Source organism: Suricata suricatta, chromosome 12, assembly GCF_006229205.1.
Source record: "Suricata suricatta isolate VVHF042 chromosome 12, meerkat_22Aug2017_6uvM2_HiC, whole genome shotgun sequence".
NCBI lineage: Eukaryota > Metazoa > Chordata > Mammalia > Carnivora > Herpestidae > Suricata > Suricata suricatta.
In genome coordinates, this window is record NC_043711.1 from 51,318,313 (window position 1) to 51,338,854 (window position 20,542).

The window sequence follows — 20,542 nt, forward strand, 5'->3', positions numbered from 1 at the left end:
CAGTTTTCTGGTTCTTCTTCCTCTGTGACAATTCTTGCCTACTTAGCTAGTTCTGTGTCTTCCTTTGTGGACTCCTTGATGAGATCCATTCACTGTTCTGGTCCTTTGTTCCTACACAACAGTCTTCCTCTCTTATGGCCTCACTATCTCCTCTACACGTTGACCCTTCCTCCTTGACTCCAGTGCCTCGGAGTCATTTCTACCAGATGACGTCATCTCAAACTCAACATGTTCTAAGCCAAGCTTACCTCCTCTTAAAATTGTATGCACCTCCTGGTCGATTTCTGTAGCAGAGAATAAAATGCTCCTAGCTACTAACACTACAACCTCAGAAATACACTGCCCTTTTCTCTCATCTTTGCTTCCTAAATTTGGCCACATGTGACCTTGGGCAAGCCACTTTACCTTCTGACCCATTGTTTCCCTGTCTGAAAAAAATAGAGCTTACTCACATCTGGCAGGTCTGAAGGGATTACATAGGTGAAAACACCCACATAATTAAGCCAATAAATGTCTCTCTTCTCTCCAGTACTCACTGTGGCCTACAACCAGGGAGAAAATATTCTGAGGGGATATTTCTTTGTATATTCTCATATCATAATGCCTTACACAGTGGCTTGTATACAGAAGTAGCCTAATAAATGTCCACTGATGGCCATGGATAAGCATCTAAAGGAGTAAGTCAAGAAGTACTAATAAAGGATCACAAAATACTAACTAAAATCAAAAGCAGGTGGGATATTATCTAAATGTCAATTAATCTAGATGATACTCAGCAGTCACCTAACAGGCTTTGACAATTATCTACCGAAAAAAATATATCTGATAGTCCTAAGCATCTAACACTTGAATTTGTGCCATGGCGGGGACAAAAGCATCGAGGACCTGGCCCTCCTCCCAAGGGCTCCCCTAGTTCTCCCTGTGGTCCACCTATGTGGAAAGTTAAGAATGCTCATTCCTCACAAAAAGCAAACACTTAGATTTTAAGAAAAAAAAATACTCACATGTCAAAAGCACTGAACTCCAATGTTAAGCGAGCTGGAAGCCCATGAGAATCACCTGGAAGGAAGCATTAACACATTTTCCATTATGAGTCAGTAAGAGCAGCATTCATAACTAAAACATTTGTGAATAAATGTGCTCTTCCTGAGCCCAAAGCATTCAGTGCAATTCTGGTCATCGATACTCAACAGGAACTTCGCAGAAGATGCCAGAGCTTTTCTGAATTTCAAAAATTTGTCAAGAATTAAAACAAAAAAAAAAAAAAGATTCACTTGGAAAAATGATTTCTAATCTCCTCCCTCAGCAATCCTAAGTAATCAGTATTCATTCTTTGGATATATAACTGGGGTCTCATGACTCCCTTTCTTTTCCCTACAACAGAGGAAAAGAAGTGAAAATGAACTTGGGTAGAAAGCCGGGAAGTAAACTAGGGATAAAAGGTGCAGTGCAGGGAACATAGTTGTTACTGTCACCATGCTATATGGTGACAGACTGACTCACTACAGGTGTGGGGAGGACGGTGTAACACATAAGCTTGATGAATTGTCATGTTGCAAACCTGAAACTAACATAAAATTGCAGGTGAACTACACTCAGATAAAAATCAGTAAATAAATAAATTTGAAGAATTAAAGAAAGAAAGACAAGGAGTAAAAATAGAAACCGGTAAAGATCATTAATTATAAAGGACAAGAGTGTCCCTTTCTAAAGGAAAGCTGACCCTATTCTGGAGGGCAGGGAAGGTAACAGAAAATGATGGAATATGGAGAGAAGTGTTTCCTACCATTGTAATAATAGCCCTTAATGTCCTTGGGGGCCTCATCCAGCCGATATTCATTCAGCTTCCTCTGGGTCAGCTCATGCCAGAAGCCAACATCCAAGGCACTGCTAAAGGGGGCGAACTGCAGTTTGGAGAGCCCAGAGTCTCCCGGAGCTGCTGCCATTACTTCCTGCCCACCAGAAAACAAAACAGAACACAACAAAATGGCATCAAATGTGGTGAGAGAGAGAGAAAAAAAAGCATTTATAATAAGGCATAATCAAAACAAAAAATGTTGGGAGCGAGGCAGGCTACCTGAAGACATGACTGAAAACGACCCTGAGTAATGTGCCTGCGTTGCCAAGATTAGAACAGCACAACTGATTTTCGAGGTGAAGTCCTTTTGCTGCGGCCTTTCTGGCCTTCACCTATGTGCATCTTCTTTCTTGCTCAAGTCGGTCTGACAGGTGCACAAGTGCTACCCCTTCTTTGACATAATCACAGTCTCAGAAATCAGTGCCCTCCTGTGTGATCCTGCAGAACTTCCCAAGTACAAAATCCAGGCCCAGCCGATCGGAAGCACAGAGCCCACCGGCAGAGCTCTGAATGACAGCAGCACTTGAGCTGCTGAGGAGAACGAAGAAGTTTCTGGCCCTCCTAACCATAGAGCCTGCTTTTTTTTTTTTTTTTTGACATCTCATCTTTCATCTTGTAAATGCATGGAAAATTTGCATCTTACTCTACTATCTATGTATTTTAATATTCTGTCCTCTGAAATCTCCCCCGGCCCTCCCAGTTCAGGCATGCACACACTAGAACTCCCGTAGCCCTGCACACACTACCAGGGGCACACCTCCCCCCACTGGAGATGCACAACACTAGAGAACTTGATATTTCCGAAAAGTGGACGAGGTCTCTTCGCTTTCCACCCTGTCCGTCACTGTCCATCCCTGTGACCAGACAGAATATTATTTCTACAGCAGAAAGTATGAAGAGTCACACTAGATGACAATTGTTCACACCTACTGCCTGAGTTTTGAGCCAAGATTATTACCTAGTTTTTGGTTTTCCCAATGTGGTCAATTTTGTAATTAAGAGATATATATATATGTATATATAATTTGTAATTAAGTTTTGGGGGAGTCAAAAGTTATACATGAATTTGGGGGAGTCAGAAGTTGGCATGGATAGGAGTCAGCACCCCTACCCCTCAAGCGGTCCAAGGGTCAACTGTACAAGTGTGTTTTAAAGCCAGGACTTGGACGTGCTCCTTCGGCAGCACATATACCTAAGTCAGGACTTGGATTTCTCACAGACATCTCAAGTCTGACAAATCCAAACTAAACATTTCTTTTTGCAAAATTCTGCCTCTTTTCTTACATGTCCTAGTTTACATAATACAACCACCTACAATCCAAGGTCGAAAACTCAAAGTCATCTTCCATTTTCCTTTCTCTCACATTCAATAAATCACTAATTGCTAGAGCTTCAACCTTAAACAGACCTCCGGAATGAGACGAAGGCGACAGCTACGCAGCAGTGACCTGGACCAGGCACCACAGCAGGCGTGTGCACCCGAATGTAGTCCTCTGAAAAGCCCTAAGAAGTGACAGTTCCAATTTTACAGAGGAAGAGCTAAGGTTCGGAAAGGGATGAGGTCCACAGAAGGACACACAGTTAGGAATTTGGAGGCGGGGGCGGGGCGGGGGTAGGACAAGGACCCAAACTCCATATTCCAAACATGCGCTTGCGTGCTTCCTGTCCAGGTCAGCTTCTCCTCCATCCATTCTCCCTGCCACGCATCAGGCCCACCATCTCACCCCTTGGCTCCTGCAGTAACATGCTCACAGGCCATTGCCTTCTGTCCCGACCTTCTCCAAATAAGCGATCACGTTGCCACCAGATTGGATCTGTGCCAGGGCCTCCCTTGTTTAAACAAACAAAACCTTACTGGCTCCACACCACAGAGAGTTTCCCAGCCTTTCACCTTTTCCTAGGAAACCTCCCCATCTCTATCAGGAAGACTCCTTCCCGTCTACTAGGATTCTTTATGAAGCCCTCATTAACACCCACTGTCAGGGGGCATCGTGGCTCCCTTCTGTGTAATGACAGAGGGAAAGTTCCACAGATGAAAAGTTCCACAGTACAGCATTTACCATCATGAATCACACGTGCTTTTTTGATCATACCTTTTTAAAACAACTTTTTAAATAGTATCAGTAGCAGTAGTAACTGTTCTAATTGAATGTTTATTCTGTGCCAAGTGCTAAACAGTCACCTATTATCTTAGGACAATCCCAAAGTGGTTGCATTATGCCTACTTTACAGAACAGAAATGGAGACACTGAAATATCAAGTAACTTGCCCAATGTCACTCCATGAGGAAGTGGGAGAGCTGAGATCAGAACCGTGTTGACTGGCTTCAAAGCCCCAAATTTTGTCACTATACCGTATCGTCTGAAAGAAGACACCACCTTTCAGAGCCTGTATATTACACATCAGCCCCACATAAGCTAAAAACAATAACTATTTTGAGAAAACAATTACATATGAACCTCCTCTCCAAAGAGGAGAGTCAAAAGAAAAAGGTCAGAGCCAGAGTAATCATCCAGTATAGAAGGAAATCAACACAGTACAGACGGTGGTACAAATGGATCCCTGAAATGCTCCGCGGGATGGGGGACCAGGCCCCTACATGCTTTAGTCATCCACGACTTACTCTTAAAGGTTAACAGTAAGTCACCATCATTTTGATGACCGCTGAGGTCATCAAGATGGAATTTTACCAGCCCCAGAGACAGAAGAGAAAACTCCTCTGTACAGCACATCAGTAGCTGAGAAAAAGTGATTCAGGAAGACCACTTAGAAGATAACCCATAGGCATACTAAGAAAGTAATCTGCATAAAAGACACATCCTTCAAACATTTTCTGACTTACTTGATCTTTGAGAAATTTCAAACAGAACTCAAGAGCTATTTCACAAGAGGATGTGGTTGGTATTCAGCTGCTGAATTCCTGCTTGACAGGCTAAGAAAACAGAAAAGTCCTACGCAGCAGCAGCCACACACGATGGGGAATTTGCTGGAAACATCTAAATAGGATAAACAAGTATAAATGCATCACTTAGGAACCTATACATCTGTGTCACACTGGCATCTTCCTTAAGCCAGAAGGGAAGATTTAAGAAGAAATGATCAGAATAGAATTCTGGAGGGAGCAGTAGGTTATAGGTACAAAGTCATTTATGTGTAACTAACCTACATCCAAACATCCCCTGTTTCATGAAAATTAAGACTTGCCTACACATCCTCAAACAGAAGCTAGAAGTCAGAATTCTAGCTTCTGCTTCGCTTAGAAAGTTAAAAAATGACTTCCATCATACTTTGACACTCTACACAGATATATTCCAGGAAAGAAACTGACAAGAGGCCTGAATAGGAGTGTGGTTCAACTTTATTTCAAACTATTTTTTATCACATTCAGGATGTGAAACCCAGGAGTTACACAAGACGGGACTGTTTTGCTGAAGATTCAATGTGGTAATGAATAAGGATCCCCGCCAAGGTTACACTGAAATAACAGATGGGTGAGTAAGCAATGCAAACCCTTTTGGGGCTATGTCAACCACCCAAAAGTGGTGCAAATGTTAGGCTTTTTATGAAAATAAAACTAAATCACATTCTGCAACTTACATAAGTACAAGCTCAAAAATAAAACAAACACCACTGTCTGTGTATTTACCAAAAGTTTCTGTCCAAAGGGTCCTGAACCTTGGGTAGTGCTGTTCTTCAAAGTCAAATCCCCACAGGAAATGGGTTAATAGTGCTTGTCTCCCAAGAAAGGAGAAATGGAGTCAGGAGACAGGGGTGTGGAAAGTTATTTTAAACTGTATGGTCCTCCCTTTGAATTTTGTGTTCAAAATTTTGGGCATGCGGAGCAACGATACAGAAATAAATAAAATAATTAAAGAAAAAGGTTCTAACCCAATGGCAAGATGGGGAAAGAAAGAGACATAAGACTACCGGCACAACTGCTTTAGTTCCAAGAAATAACACCCAAGAGATCTTTGACGCAACAATCATGTTGTTATTCACCTTTCTTCGGCACTTGCCACATTGCCTAGAATATATTAGGAGCTCAGTAAATGTTGACATGAAATAATAGCTCTCTTCCTCCCAGAAAAGGCCAATAGATGGGTGCTATAATGAGACAAATTACAGCAGACTTTACAAATTACTAATAGCCGGAATTGTCCAAATAAGAAACAGATCGGCCGAAGAGGTAACGAATTTTCCATTAGTGGAAGTGTTCAAGCATATATTAAGATGATTATTTGCCAAGTCATAATGTACAAAGGATTACTGTATCAGGTGGTCGGACGAGCCCAGGGGTTGGCAAGCTTTTTCTGAAAAGGGCCAGCGAGTAAATATTTTAGTCATTTCATGCCAAAACAGTTTCTGTCACAGTTTCTTCTCCTTTTTTACAACTCTTGAAAAATGCACAAGCAATCCTTAGCTCACAGACTGTGTGCGCACACACACACAGGCCTGGGTCAGGATCTGACTTGCAGGCTGTAGTTTGCAGACCCTCGGACTAGATGAACTTCCAAACCTGTTATTTGGGTGAAGCAGGTTGCAAGGTGACAGTTGCTGGTCCGTGAGAGAAGCCTTGTGATGCTGCAAATCCGTCTTTATGAAGAGGAAAACGAAGTCTGCACAGAACACTCACACACACAGATCAACGTCGGTAATCTACCGTGAAGCCCCGTTAGTCTTCACTTTGGCTCATGATGTGTAGGAAGACGCGGCAGTGGCGTGGCACATGCAGAAGAGGCCCCTCTGAGCGTTTCCTGCATACTTTCTCCTGGACCCCTGCTTCTGCCTCCCAGCTTCTCTGGTGGCCCCGCCACTCTTCACCTCTGACCTGAGGCTGAAGAAGCATCCAGCTGCTTGGTTGACCCTCGAACACACCTGCTGTCTTGCCTCCACAGCCCTGAACAAACAGCTCCCCGTGTCTGAGAGGCATCCCTGCCCCTGTGACTGGCACTTTTCAAAATCCAGCTCAAAGGTTCTTTGCTTCATAAAGCTTTCGCAGAGCTGCCTTTCATTTCCTTTACCCCTTGCTTTCTCTTCTCCATTGGCTATGGTTACTCGCTTCTGGCCCTCAACTACCACTACATTTAGTATTACAGTTCAGCTTTTTGCTGATGTGTTTCACCTCCATCAATCTGATTGTAAATTCTACAGCGAACAGATCCAGGCTCATATCCCTCTCGACACACCACAGTCACTTGCAGAATGGCTCTCAGATGTTATTAAGATGAGTTCTAGAAATCTTTTATGGTTATCTTCCCAAAAAAGAAGCAAGAGAAAGAAATAATCCAGGCTTCTGTGACTGGGGAGACAAACTCCAAGCCACAGAATATGGAGATTAAAGTAAGGAATCATGAAGAACACTCAGAAATATACCATATGATGTAGAAATAAATCTATTATTGCTTTTTAGGACTAAGATCTTAGGGGACAAGAGATATGGGTGTACAAATCAACTGATATGAACTCCGACTCAACCAAAAACAAAGTTAGTAACAAATAGACCTTTCTTCCTGAAAGTGTTCCCATTGGTACAGAAGTCAAAGGTCTACATTCACAGTCTCAAAGTATCTCTCCACCAAAAAAATGATTAATTTCAAAGAAGAGAAAAAGTAACTCTACAGTGGCAAAATCTGGCAGACACCATCTTACTGCAGGGATTGAAGTTAACACCAGCAGCATTGGGACAAACAGACACGCATGCTAGCTGACAGAGTGCAATCAAAAGCACAAACATGTACGCTACTCCGCTCAAAACATACAAGGTGGTCTCATCAACAGGAAACATAAGGTAAACACAAACTGGAGAACATTCTACAAAGTGACAGAGACTGGCTTACAGTCTTCAAAGTGTCAAGGTGTTGGGGTGCCAGGGCGGCAGTTAAGCATTTGACTTCAGCTCAGGTCATGATCTCCTGGTTCATGAGTCTGAGCCCCATGTCCAGCTCTGTGCTGAGAGCTCAGAGCCTGGAGCCTGCTTCAGATTCTGTGTCTCCCTCACTCTCTGCCACTCTCCAGCTCGCATTCTCTCTCCCACCCCCTGAAAATAAATAAACATTAAAAAAATGTCAAGATCTTAAAAGTCAAGGTAAGACTAGTAACTTGTTCCAAAGTGAAAGAGAAAGACACAGTGACTGGAGGCAACATGGGATGCTGGGATGACATTCCACTTTCAGAAAGGGTACTACTGGGACAAAACCTATGTGGAGTCTCTGGAGGAGGGGACAGCAAAGGTGTTTGTCTTATTCTTATAAGGTTTCTGCAAATTTGGAACTTCCAAATTCCAAAATCAAATATGAAGACAATTTTAGTGCCTGTGCACGCTATGGTGCCTATGCTGTATTGAACAGGCAAAACCAATTACCGTGAAAGAAGTTAGAATAGTAATTACAGGGTGGGATGGGCTACTGACTGGGAAGGGGCAGTAAGAAGCCCCCTGGGCAGCCAGAAACATTCCATCTTCCTTGAGCTAGGAAGTGGTGTCAGGGCACACACACACATGTGAAAATCCACAAGCTATGTATTTATGATTAGTGCACTTAGCCACAGGTAGACTGTACTTGAACAACAAAAAAAAGTAAAACCAAAAGCCCAATATTCAAGCTATAATGATCCTACACAGAACCTTCCTGTATTCATTTAATAGTTAACAGATGACCCATTTAAAGTCTAGCTTTGGTGAAAAGAAACTCATTGCTCTAAATAAGTCTAAATGAAATACCATTTCCATAAATTTTTTCGGCATTTGTTATTAAAGATGCTGAAGACGGGAGTATTATGGCTTTGCTGCTGATGTAATTAACTGGAGCGGCGATGCTCCCTGGCGAGTCTGTCCAAATAGGCTCCTTCCAAGGGAGGGTAGGCTGGAGGACTGGATGCAGCAAATATCACTCCAGGATAAGATATCTGGATATCAAGCAGTGAACTGGTTGAATATAAACAACAATCACAGTGGTGAAACAAACAAACAAACAAACAAACCTGTCTTTAGGGAAACTAAATCCATGGAGGGACAACAGAGAAACAGACCAGCCTAACTGTACTCTTAAGCAGGCCTTGCTCTGACATTTCCCTGCGTGCTGTTGGGTTTTTGTTTGTTTGCTTTGGGAGGGCAGGGGAACTTTCAGTGGTTCAGAGAAAGGATGCTCACGTGACAGTTGAGAGCCTGGTCTTCAGAAAGACCCAAGCGTGAGTCCCGATTTCACCTGGTGCTGCCTGAGGAGCCTCGGGGAGGTAACTTCCTCATCTGTGCCTTGATTTCCCCTTCTGTAAAATAAGGGTCATTCTATCCAACCCCTGAGGTTGCTGGGAGGGCTAAATGAGATAGCGCGAGACGTGCCTGCTGAGGGTCTGGTGCAGTCAGCAGTCAGCAAGTGGCAGTGCTCTTAGATTGTCAACACACGCCCCACCCCCCACACATTTGCGGAGGCTGCCTGCCTAATGCAGCTGCCCTTGTGCGTGCTCACTGTGACAACTCTCTCTGCCTCAAATGTGCCTTGGGTAAGCCTCGCCTCCCTCAAAAGAGCACTGTAGACACAGCAGAGGTTCAATTAAATGAAACGGACGGCCTCCTGCTATATAGGTCGTCAAGGCCAAGTCCAGAGGGACAGGTACTAAGGGTTAGGAGCACTTTGTGTTCAACTTCTGGGAGGCCATGTGGGGCCGTTCACTTAGCAGAAGCACCAGAATTACTGCAGTTTGGCCCTGAAGTCCCATCTCTGGGCCAAAATGGAGCATGGAGAGCAGACTTCTGTTCTCGTTTTCCCAGCCGCAGGGCTGTGAGCTCTGGCAGTCATTAAAATAAGCACCAAACCACAGGGCCAAATCCCGCTGACAAACAGAGCACGTTCTTAGCTGCTGATGGGTTAAATAAAAAAAAGAACAAAAAAAAGAAGGGAGATGGCCAGCCATGGGGAGGGGGCCTCTTTGGCATATGGAGCCAACATACACTTGGTCGGCTAATGTAGCTCTACAACTTCACAAGCTTTGGAAATAATGTGCGAGGCTGCCAAAGAGGGCGGTTTACAGGCCTTACCTTCCAAAAGGAGCGGGGCAACATTCCAAACTTCGAAGACAGATGAAGCTCTACTGGGAGATGAAAACTCAGGACTCACAGGGGAACCAGCTGGGTTCAGAGGCCTCGATTTCTTTTAAAGATTGCATCAGAGTCCAGATGCTCCTGAGCCAAACTGAGGTCTCCACGAGTCACTGAGTCATCTAAAATGGCCGTGTGTGTGTGTGTGTGTGTGTGTGTGTGTGTGTGTAACTGTGCTGGTAGGTGATCACAGCTGATCCCAGAAGCAGGCAGGATAACTGTCTCCCTCACCGCCATATGCACCACCTTGGTCAGAGAAGTGGCAGTCACTGCCACTGTCATCAAACTGTTACCTTCATTCTCACTGGTTACTTCTGGGAGTATTTTCCCTTTGTTTTCCTTCTGCTATCATAACCTTAACCTTCACATACAACGTGCTCTTGTTCAGCTTCAGATTTTGAGAATGGACACACTGGATACCAGTGTTGTGGGGCGTTACAAGCCCATGGGGGAGTGAGAGCGAAAGCTGGGAAAGCCTGTGAGAGATGAGAGAGAAAGACAGCACAAGGAAGGCAGAAACAGTATGTCTGCTTCTGAGTCCTTTTTGTTACCTGCACCAACCCACAGTGTCATGGGGCTTCATTCTGAAATAAGGGACAGCCACGTGGATCCACCAGAATCACTAGGGAAAATCTGTGATAGTCTCCTAAAAGCTGGCTGAGGGATGGAGGCTAGCTTCTGAGTAACAGAAGCTCTGGGGTTTTCATTTCTGCTCATATCTGAGGAGTTCTGGAAAAGGAAGAGGTGAAGAATTGGGCCAACCCAACACTGTTACCAGATTTCCAAAATATTCGATTTCCAAAGAGGAGAATATGGATGGATTCTACAGCCCCCGGGACAGAGATTTTGCTCCCAGGAAAGGTGTCATGTGGGTCATTCCAGACCATATGTCACTTTTGTGCAAGCAGAAAACTGTACCCCTTCATTGAGACTTTTTACTTCCTTTCCTTAGAAAACCGCTTTAATACATTGATTAGGTTGGCTCAAGACATTTTACTCTTGTCTGCCAGAAAATCGTCTACAAAAGTAAACTCATGTTGCCTATGATCCAAATAAAACCTCCTCAAATGTGGCCTCTTGCGCAGTGCACAACCAACACAACTGTATGCAGCACTCTTCAGTAATCATAAGAGGCCACCATGGTTTAAGAATGAGTCATGAGAGTAACTGCATTTCTTCTTTGATCAAAGAAGAACCAGTAATAGGACATAGGATATCTGGACTTCAGTAAGGCCTCTGACAAGACTGCTCCAAATATCCTGCTAGACAAGATGAAGTTGTTGTAACTGGATCCCAACATAATCAGAGGGATTAAGAACTGGTAAAATAATCTTATTCAAAGAATGATGGTTAAGGTATGAACTGGTGTTAATAAGAAAGAAGCTAATAGGGGCACCTGGGTGGCTTAATCGGTTAAACATTCGACGCTTGATCTCAGCTCAGGTCATGATCTCATGGTTTGTGAAATGGAGCCCTGTATTGGGCTCTGTGCTGACAGGGTGGACCCTGCTTGGGATTCTCTCTCAAAAATATATCTTCATAATATAATAATTATGATGATAAATAAAATTATATAAATAAAAATATACATATATATATATAAAAGAAAAGGGCTAACTGTGATAAGTCATTGGCTCAGTCTTTGGTCCTGGTCAATTTATTTTTATTTATCTACATGAATGAATATTCATCAATGTATACTAAGTATTTGATGTGTGCTGAACATTGTGTTAGGGGCTTGGAGCAGGGAAAAGGACACGTAGACCACATAAACATATAAAAAAGCCTGCTTCAGATTCTGTGTCTCCCTCTCTCTCTGCCCCTCCCCTGCTCACACACTCGCGCTCTCTGTCTCTCAAAATTATAATTAACACTTTAAAAAATGCATGTATCTGACACAGAAGGTATTCAAAAATCGAACTGTTATCAACAAAATATGTGTCAAAGACATGGGGATTTCCGTTTAGTTATTACTTCAATAAATATTATATTATGACTAGTTCCCATGCTGTATTTCAGCACTTAATGGCAACAACGACTAAAGTCTCTGCCTTTCAGGATCTAAGTGCTGAGGGCTATACAGACCAGGAATGACAGTGTAGCAATCTGTGGATAAAACAAGCACCGTACGGTGTGGTGTGAGAGTTCGTACAGGGTGTTACGTGAGGACGGAGGGGAATCTAAATTAGACTGAAGAAGCAGGAATTTGTATTTTAGCAAAGATCTGTATTTTAGGAAGCATACTCCAGTACCAGTGAGCACCGGACAGGGCAAGCAGCTCGGTGGCCACGCAGGAATACAGGGAAGAGGTGAGAAGAGCCTGAACTGAGGTAGGGGAGAGGAAATGGAGGAGATGAGACATGTCAGGAGATCTCAAGGAGGGAGAATCCATGGACCTCTGATGACTGCCTGGGGTGGCATGAAGGGGGAAAGGCCAAGACGGCCGCAGAGCTCTGATGTGAATGATTAAATAGAAGAAGGGGGTGAGTCAGAGTACAGGATAGAGAAAGAAGTGAGGCTTTGGAGGGAAGCTGATGACTTTCTGTGAGTCTGAGGGCTGGCCCTGAGGCAAGATCCCAGCTCAAGATATGGAACAGGGGTCCTTGGCACGCAAGGGAGCTGAAGGTGTGAGTGAGAAGAGCACAGAGCATAAGGTAGAACCTTGGAGAAAACTAGCATTTAATGAACAAAGGGGTGGGGGGAAGCCCACATGGAAATGGAGTGGGAAATGGCCAGAGAGATAGCACAAAGCAGGAGTGGTTTTCGCAAGTAAAGGAGTATCTATCACATCAGACGTGCTCAGAATTCAACAGAGAAGAAAAATCGGTCAGGGGCTCTGAAGACATGGAGGTCTCAAAACTCAGGAGAGCAGTCCTGGGGGATGGGTGGGGCAGAAGGATTTTAACAACGCATGACTTCAGGAAGTCAAGAAATGTGGATGGGAAGAGATGATGTGATGTGATGGGAAGGTGCTTTGTTCTGGCCAGATATTGTCATGAAAGGAGATGGTTAGGGGCGCCTGGGTGGCTCATTCGGTTAAGCACCCAACTTCGGCTCAGGTCACGATCTCACGGTTTGTGAGTTGGAGCCCCGCGTCGGGCTCTGTGCTGACTGCTTGGAGCCTGGAGACTGTTTCAGATTCTGTGTCTCCCTCTCTCTCAGCCCCTTCCCTGCTCATGCTCTGTCTCTCTCTCAAAATTTAAAAAATTTTTAAAAAGAAAATAAATGGTGAAACGGCAAAGAACCTGGAACACGGTCTGAGGAAAAGGAGGAGATGGAAACTCAGCACAAGTGAAGAACAAGCCTTAAACACGCTTCCTTCTCAGAGGCGAAGTGACAGGGTCAGCCTGAGGTAAGTCAGAAATGACAGAAGCTGAGGACTCTTCACTGATGGCTGCAACTCAGCAGAGTCAAAGGCAAGGTTAGGAGGCTGGGAGAAGATGAGCGAGAGAGCTGTCCCAGCACAAGGGGAAGTGGCAAGCAGCAGGACAGTGTCAAGGGCAGGATGCATCTACAATGAAAACGGTGGCAGGGGGTCAGATCACCACAAAAAAAGCTTAGTCCTGCTCAGTATGGTCAGACTCCTGGAGGAAAGAGGCCTCCCTTTTCTACACTACATACTCAGAGAAACACTGCCAAACAGGAACAAGTCCAAAGGAAAGAAATCACAAACGAAGAAGGTGTAAGGAAACCCCAGAGGTGATCACCTGGGGCAGGACTGGGGCTGACCTGTTAGCCAGGGTGCCAAGGCCATGGAGATGTGTACTGTCTAGTGGGTAACAAAGCAGCAGCTAATGACTCATCCTTGGATACACAACTAGGCCTTTCCCACACTGGAGATGGGCAGAAGGATCAGGAAACAGGAGAAAGAGGAGGAAGGCAGTCCTGAACGTCACCTCCCAAGGGTAAAAGTTGACATCTAAATAAAATCTAGAGGAAGTTGGGGATAACCAACCGAGGGCCACTAATCAGAAGAATTTTGTTATTACTTATGTCCACACACCCAGGGTCCATCCCTCAGCACCCCACATCCCAATTCACCTTCCTCCTCTCCTCGTGTGCTTGCTGTTACCCAGCTACCCAGTCCAGCACCTCCTTTATGCCAGAAACCCACCCATCTTTCTCCCTCGGCTCAGCCACTGCCTTGGTGCAGGCCTTCCTCCTCTGCTAATGGACCACAGCAACAGCGCCGGACTGGCCTCCTTTCTGGTGCTGCCCCATCAGGTGTAACCACCAAGGGAAACCCTGAGTAATTTAACACAGATGACAGCAGGGGCGCCTGGGGGGCGCAGTCGGTTGAACGTCCGACTTTGGCTCAGGTCATGATCTCATGGTTCATGAGTTCGAGCCCTGGAGCCTGTTGGGATTCTGTGCCTCCCTCTCTCTCTGCCCCTCCCCTCCTCATCATCTGTCTCCCTGTCTCTCAAAAATAAATAAATATTTAAAAATTTTAAAATAGATGAGAGCACATCATACCCCATCTTTAAACTTTTCACTGCCTCAACTCTCTAACACCACACTTTCAAAATAAAGTCCAAACCTCTTGGCCTGGCAATATTAATTGCTACTATTTTTCATTTACTGTCTATCAGGTAGGTAACGTCTATCATTCACTGCTCCCAACAACCCTGGGAGGATGGCTTACGAAAAGGAAACTCAAGTTTAGAAAGGGAGTGACTTGCCCAAGGTACCAAAACTAGTTCAATGCAGAGCCAGCATGTAACTTAGAGTCCAAATTCTGCGTTCTCAACATATTATATATTAGATTATATAACCTTATCTTGCCCACCAGGTCCGTTGGGACCTGCCTCCCGCTTACCATTCCAGTCACTTCCTGGCCTGGGTGAACCCCTCCCACGCCCAGTGTCTGCAAGATTATCCCACCTCCCACACCTCTTCACCCAACTCATCTTGCTCATCCTTGAGGCCCTGAATAAAGCAACACCTCCTCACAGAAGCCTCCTCTGATGCCTCAGCCTGACTTACGATCACTCAAAGTCTTCCTCTGGCAAATCTCTATGACAGCTTTATACCACAGTGCTGTTGTCTAGCTCCTTGACTTAAAAAATATATATATTAATTAATTCCTCGAGGACAGGGACGGGCATCTTGCATGAGAGCCCTGTGTGCCACTCCTTAAAGGATTTCACCATCTTGTCACATGAGAGGCAGGGAGAAGCTGGCCAAGGAAATGGGACAGGGGGAAGGGACGCTCTTTTAGGAAGCAGAAGCAGCAGGAGCCAATGGCTGCAAGTGAGATACAACCTGTCAACAGTTTACCATGACCACAGCACCAAACTGGGGGACAGGAAAACAACTAGGCAAGACGAGCTTTCACGACTTTGGCTTTTTCTTTATCCAGGTGTTAGCTCCAAAGTCACCTCCTCAGAGAAGTCATCCTGACCAGCTAGCTTTTCTATTTTTTTTTAATTTTTAAAACGTTTTTTATTATCTATTTTTGACAGAGTGTGAGAGGCGGAGGGGCAGAGAGACAGGGAGGCACAGAACTTGAAGCAGGCTCCAGGCTCTGAGCTGTCAGCACAGAGCCCGACGTGGGGCTCGAACCCACGAACCGCAAGATCATGTACTGAGCTGAAGTCGGACGCTTAACTGACTGAGCCACCAGGCGCCCCAGGGACCAGCTAGCTTTTAAAATAATGAGCATGGAGCAGGGCATTTGTGGGGATGAGCACTGGGTGTTACATGGAAACCAACTTGACAATAAACTATATTAAAAAAAAAATAGCTCCCTCCACTAACCCACAGGTACTCTCCATCCCATTACCATTTCTTTTTTTTTTCTTTTTTGATACTATCTAACAGGATGTTAAACACCTACCACCCACTAAAAGCACTGTATTATTGGCAATCAGCACAATGGCCACCACCATGATCAAAATGGAGGCTCCATGAAACAGGGCTTTTTGTTTTTGTTTTATTTTTTAGTCAGATTTTACCTCTACATCACCAGTACCTACAGCGACACCTGGCACATAGCAACATTTTTGGTTGTTGTGGAGTTTAGTATAGGTAAGTATATTAAATATGCTCAGCGTGGAGAAAAAATGGTGTGAGGAGGAAACCAAACCAGCAGCCTTCAAGGGTGTGTGGGCCATACACTGGCAGGGAAATCTCAGGTGGCTGAAAGAGGGACGATGAGCCGAGATTACGGGTGACCGTCTACTGCTCATCATAGGGTTTAAGTCAGAGTTAGGGGAAAATCCAAACAAGAATAACCAGAAATAGTTTTCTGCCACCGAAGAAATGTAACCAGTGGGCAGAGGTGTCATAGAAGAAACGCAAGTATTCAATGGGAAAGGGAGACTGGGACCCAGAGGTCTTTACGTCTGAGACTGGCAGTCACAGAATCGCCTGGTTTCAGTTGCAAAGTTTCAAAAACAATTTCTTAAATTACCTTTGAAAACATTGTAGTCGTCAGGGTTCACATATCAAGAGACGACAGGCGTGCAACGCACACATTTTGTTTTCATTTCTCCAATTTCACATGTTAGTTCTGTGCTCATAAAACTCAACTCGGCAAAACTTACAAGTTTGATTTTTTCCGACATGGAAATCCCTTACACCGACCTTTATCTCACCTGACTGAATAAGCACTAAAGTCTGCAACTCCTGGGCCAAACTGAAGAACCGAGAACCCTGAGCAAGAACGGACTTGATTCAACACCCTCGCTTCACAAATGACGTTATTATCACTCCCATTTTGAAGATGAGGGAAGAGAGGCGCACAAAGAGGCGACATGCCAGGGTCACACGGCAAATCTCGGGCAAAGCCGGGATGAGTGAGAACTCTAGCGTCCCGTCTCCGGTGTTCCAACACCGAAGATTCGGAGCAATCCCTGCCAGACGTCAGGAGGGGCTGACTCAGAAGACCCCGGACTGAAACCAGTCCGACGGGACGCGGCCTGAGAAGGAGGGCGACAGCTGGACTCAGTGACTCCCTGGGGGAGAGAGGACCTTAAATTCTGCCACGACCCTCGTCCTCCCAGCCGAGCTCGCCCCTTCCCGCCAGGCCTCCAAAACCCAGCCCGCACGACCCCACTACTCCCTCACCAGCGCGGCTCACTTACCGCCACTCAACTTCCGGCAACCACGGCGTCGTCCGCAGCGCGCGCCCCGATGACGCAATGTGGCCCCGCCCCCTGCGGTCAGTGGTGCGCATGCGCACAAGGAGGGGCGAGCCAACCTGGTAAATGAGCCCCTAGCACCGGGCTGAGTGGGAGGATCCGGAGTGGCCCGGAAGGCGGAGCGTCAGGAGGTGGGCGAGGCCCTCTGGTCTGAGCCTAGCTTAGTGAGATAAGCCAGTTTATTGGCTATGGTAATGTGTAGATGGCCGTCATGCTTTGAAAAACCTGTTCCACTTTCTCTCTTTCGATTTCAGAGGATGACAGGAATTATGGTCATTTCCATTTTCCAAGTGAGGCGGCATAAAATGTATCCCAGGTGTCATTGAGGAGGCAAGTATGGAGACAGAAGAGAATTTTAATAGGTAAAAGCCCATGAAGGTCGCCAGTGATTAACCTGCTCTCTCTAAACCAGTCATTATTCTCATACCTCCCCTCTGCCAATGGGATAAGGGTATTCATTCCTAATTATTTATTGAGCCTATGCTATGGACCAAGCATCGGGCAGGTACAGAAGACACAATAATGAGTACATATTTAATGTACAAGGTCATTCATTCATAAGGAATGAAAGTGACTCTGGTGTGGCTCAACAGACTCAATAATAACAATAATGACTACCATTGTCTACCATGTTTTCAGGCTGTCATATCTTCTAATTACCACGAAGGTCCTGAAACGTCATATTATCCCCATTTTATCCATGAACACAGACTAGAAAAAGTTAAGTGGCTTGCTGAAGGTTAAAGAGCTTTGGGGATAGGATTATATCGGAAGTGTGGTCTGTGTGTGTTGTGTTTTTTTTGACTCTTCCAAATAAGAAAACAAATCCAGACTTAAAAAGGAGATACTTTATTTGTAAGGATTATTGTAAGGGGGAGGGGAAGAGGGAACGAAGGGCCTATTGCAATAGAGAGACCACTCTGACCTAAAGATCTGCAAGTGTCTTAAGGACTAGGAAAAAAGAACTTTTGCTTCATAGGGAAGCGTGAAGAAGGCTAGAAAGAACTGGGTGTGGGGAAGTGGGAGGAAAGGGTAGCTTGATTGGATAGTAGTAGATCAGAGAATATTTTACCTTGAGGTCAGCCTATTCTAATGGAGAGGTTGAATGCTGGCTCAGGCTGAGGGTTAGTCACGAATAAGGAACCTGGTAGGGGAGAAGCTGAACTAAAGTTGCTTAATATAGCATTTTGTTTTGATTGATCAGTGGATATAAATAGCTCAATAAGGCAAAGAATAGCACTTCAGAAGGACTGTCTTGCCTTGTTGTAGGTAAACAAGTATCCATGAGTCTTACCTAAGCCATACAGGAATGGATATTTCTTTGCAGTAAACCTTTTCTGGAGGACAGAAACATAGAAGGAGGGTGTTGAAAAACCATAGCGTCAGGAGTGCAAGGCTCAGGTCAAATTCAACGCTGCAAATTCTTTACTTATAGCAGTTTCTTCTCTTGCCACTTCCGCCTCCGACTGCATGTTTGGGTCACACCAAACTAATTCTGGTGTATTAAGCTCTCTCTGCTCTTTTAGATTCCACCCCTGCAATAGCCTCATACTTCCTCTGTTTGTGTAGACCTTCCTGTCTTCAAAACCCAGCTAATGCACCAAAAAGAATACTTAGGAATAAATTTAACCAAGGAGGTGAAAGACATATATTCTGAAAACTATAAGACATTGATGAAAGAAATTGAAGATGCCACAAATGGAAAGATGTTCCATGGCCATGGATTGGGAAAATATTGTTAAAATGTCCTTACTTCCCAGAGTAATCTACAGATTCATTGCAATTCTTTTCAAAATACCAATAGACTTTTTCATAGAACTAGAACAAATACTCTTAATATGGAATCACAAAAGACCCCAAATAGCCAAAGCAATTTTGAGAAATAAGAGCAAAGCTGGAGGTATAACCTCAGATTTCAAGATATACCTCAAAGATGTAGTAATAACAGTTTGGGACTGGCAGGAAAATAGATACATGGATCAATGGAGCAGGTTGGAGAGCCCAGAAATAAATCCACATTTTTATAGTCAATTAATCTACTACAAGGAAGGCAAGAATATACAATGAAGCTAAGACAGTCTCTTCAATAAATGGTTCTGGGAAAACCATTTTGCTGCCACATGCAAAAGAATGAAATGGGACTGGTTTTGTACATCACACGCAAAAATAAACCTAAAATGGATTTGAAAACCTAAATGTGAGACCTGAAACCATAAAATCCCTCAAAGAAAGCATAGGCAGCAATCCCTTGGACATTGGCCTTAGCAACATGTTTATGGATGTCTCCTCAGGGAAGGGAAACAAAAGCAAAAATAAACTATTGGGACTATAGCAAAATAAGCCTTTGCACAGCATCACAAACCACCAACAAAACAAAAAAGCACCCTAGTGAATGGGAGAAGGTATTTGCAAATGATATATCTGATAAGGAGTTAATATCATCCAAAACATATGAAGAACTTATACAACTCAACACACACACACACACACACACACACACACACACACACACACACTAATAACCTAATTAAAAATGGGCAGAGGACCTGAGTAGACATTTCTACAAAAACTTAAAGAAGGCTAACAGACATATGAAAAGATGCTTGATGTCTACTAATTATGAGGGAAATGCAAATCAAAACTACAGTAAGATATCCCCTCAGACCTGTCAGAATGACTAATATCAAAAAAGACAAGAATTAACACGTGTTGGCAAAGATGTGGAGAAAAGGGAACATTTGTGCACTACTGGGAATATAAATTGGTGAAACCACTGTAGAAAACAGAATGGAGGTCTCTCAAAAAAATTAAAAACAGAAATACCATATGATCCAGTAATTCCACTACTGGGTATATACCCAAAGAAAACAAAAACACTAATTTGAAAAGATATATGTACTTCTCTGTTTATTGCAGCATTATTCACAATAGCCAAGATACAGAAGCAGCCCAGGTGTCAACCAGTAGATGAAAAGGTAAAGAAGATGTTAACACACACACACACACACACACGCACGCACGCACGCATGCACACATGCACTTTGGAATATTACTCAGCCATAAAAAATAACGAAGTCTTGCTATTTGCAAAAACATGGAAGGGCCTATGAAAGACCTATTACACTAAGTAAGTTAGACAGAGAAAGTATAATACTATATTATTTCACTTATACATGGAATCTAAAAAGCAAACTAAATGAACAAACAAAACAGATGCATAGATCAATGGGACAGAAGCAATAACCCAGAAATGGACCCACAAATGTATGGCCAACTAATCTTCAACAAAGCAGGAAAGAGTATCCAATGAAAAAAAGATAGTCTGTTCAGCAAAAACCTGGGAAAACCTGGATAGTGACATGCAGAAAAATGAAACTGGACCATTTCTTATACCATACAGAAAAATAAATTCAAAATGAATGAAAGATGTAAATGTTGGACAGGAAA

The 20,542-nt window shown here is 44.0% G+C and overlaps 1 protein-coding gene across 11 annotated transcripts in view; it reads right to left on the reverse strand.

Moving 5' to 3' along the window:
• The window catches only part of ATG7 (autophagy related 7), a 228,897-nt gene extending 211,795 nt beyond the window's left edge, over positions 1–17,102 (reverse strand). For 10 of the 11 annotated variants that reach the window (XM_029917411.1, XM_029917412.1, XM_029917407.1 and 7 more), the window contains exons 1-2: positions 1,787–1,952; positions 1,005–1,059 (exon numbers count right to left, since the gene is read on the reverse strand). In XM_029917411.1, coding sequence (XP_029773271.1) covers positions 1,005–1,059; positions 1,787–1,946 — 215 coding nt within the window. In that variant the 5' untranslated portion in view covers positions 1,947–1,952. Of the gene's footprint in view, positions 1–1,004; positions 1,060–1,786; positions 1,953–17,038 lie in introns of those variants that run through there. The other variant, XM_029917408.1, reaches the window with a different exon arrangement.
• Positions 17,103–20,542: the final 3,440 nt, after the last annotated feature.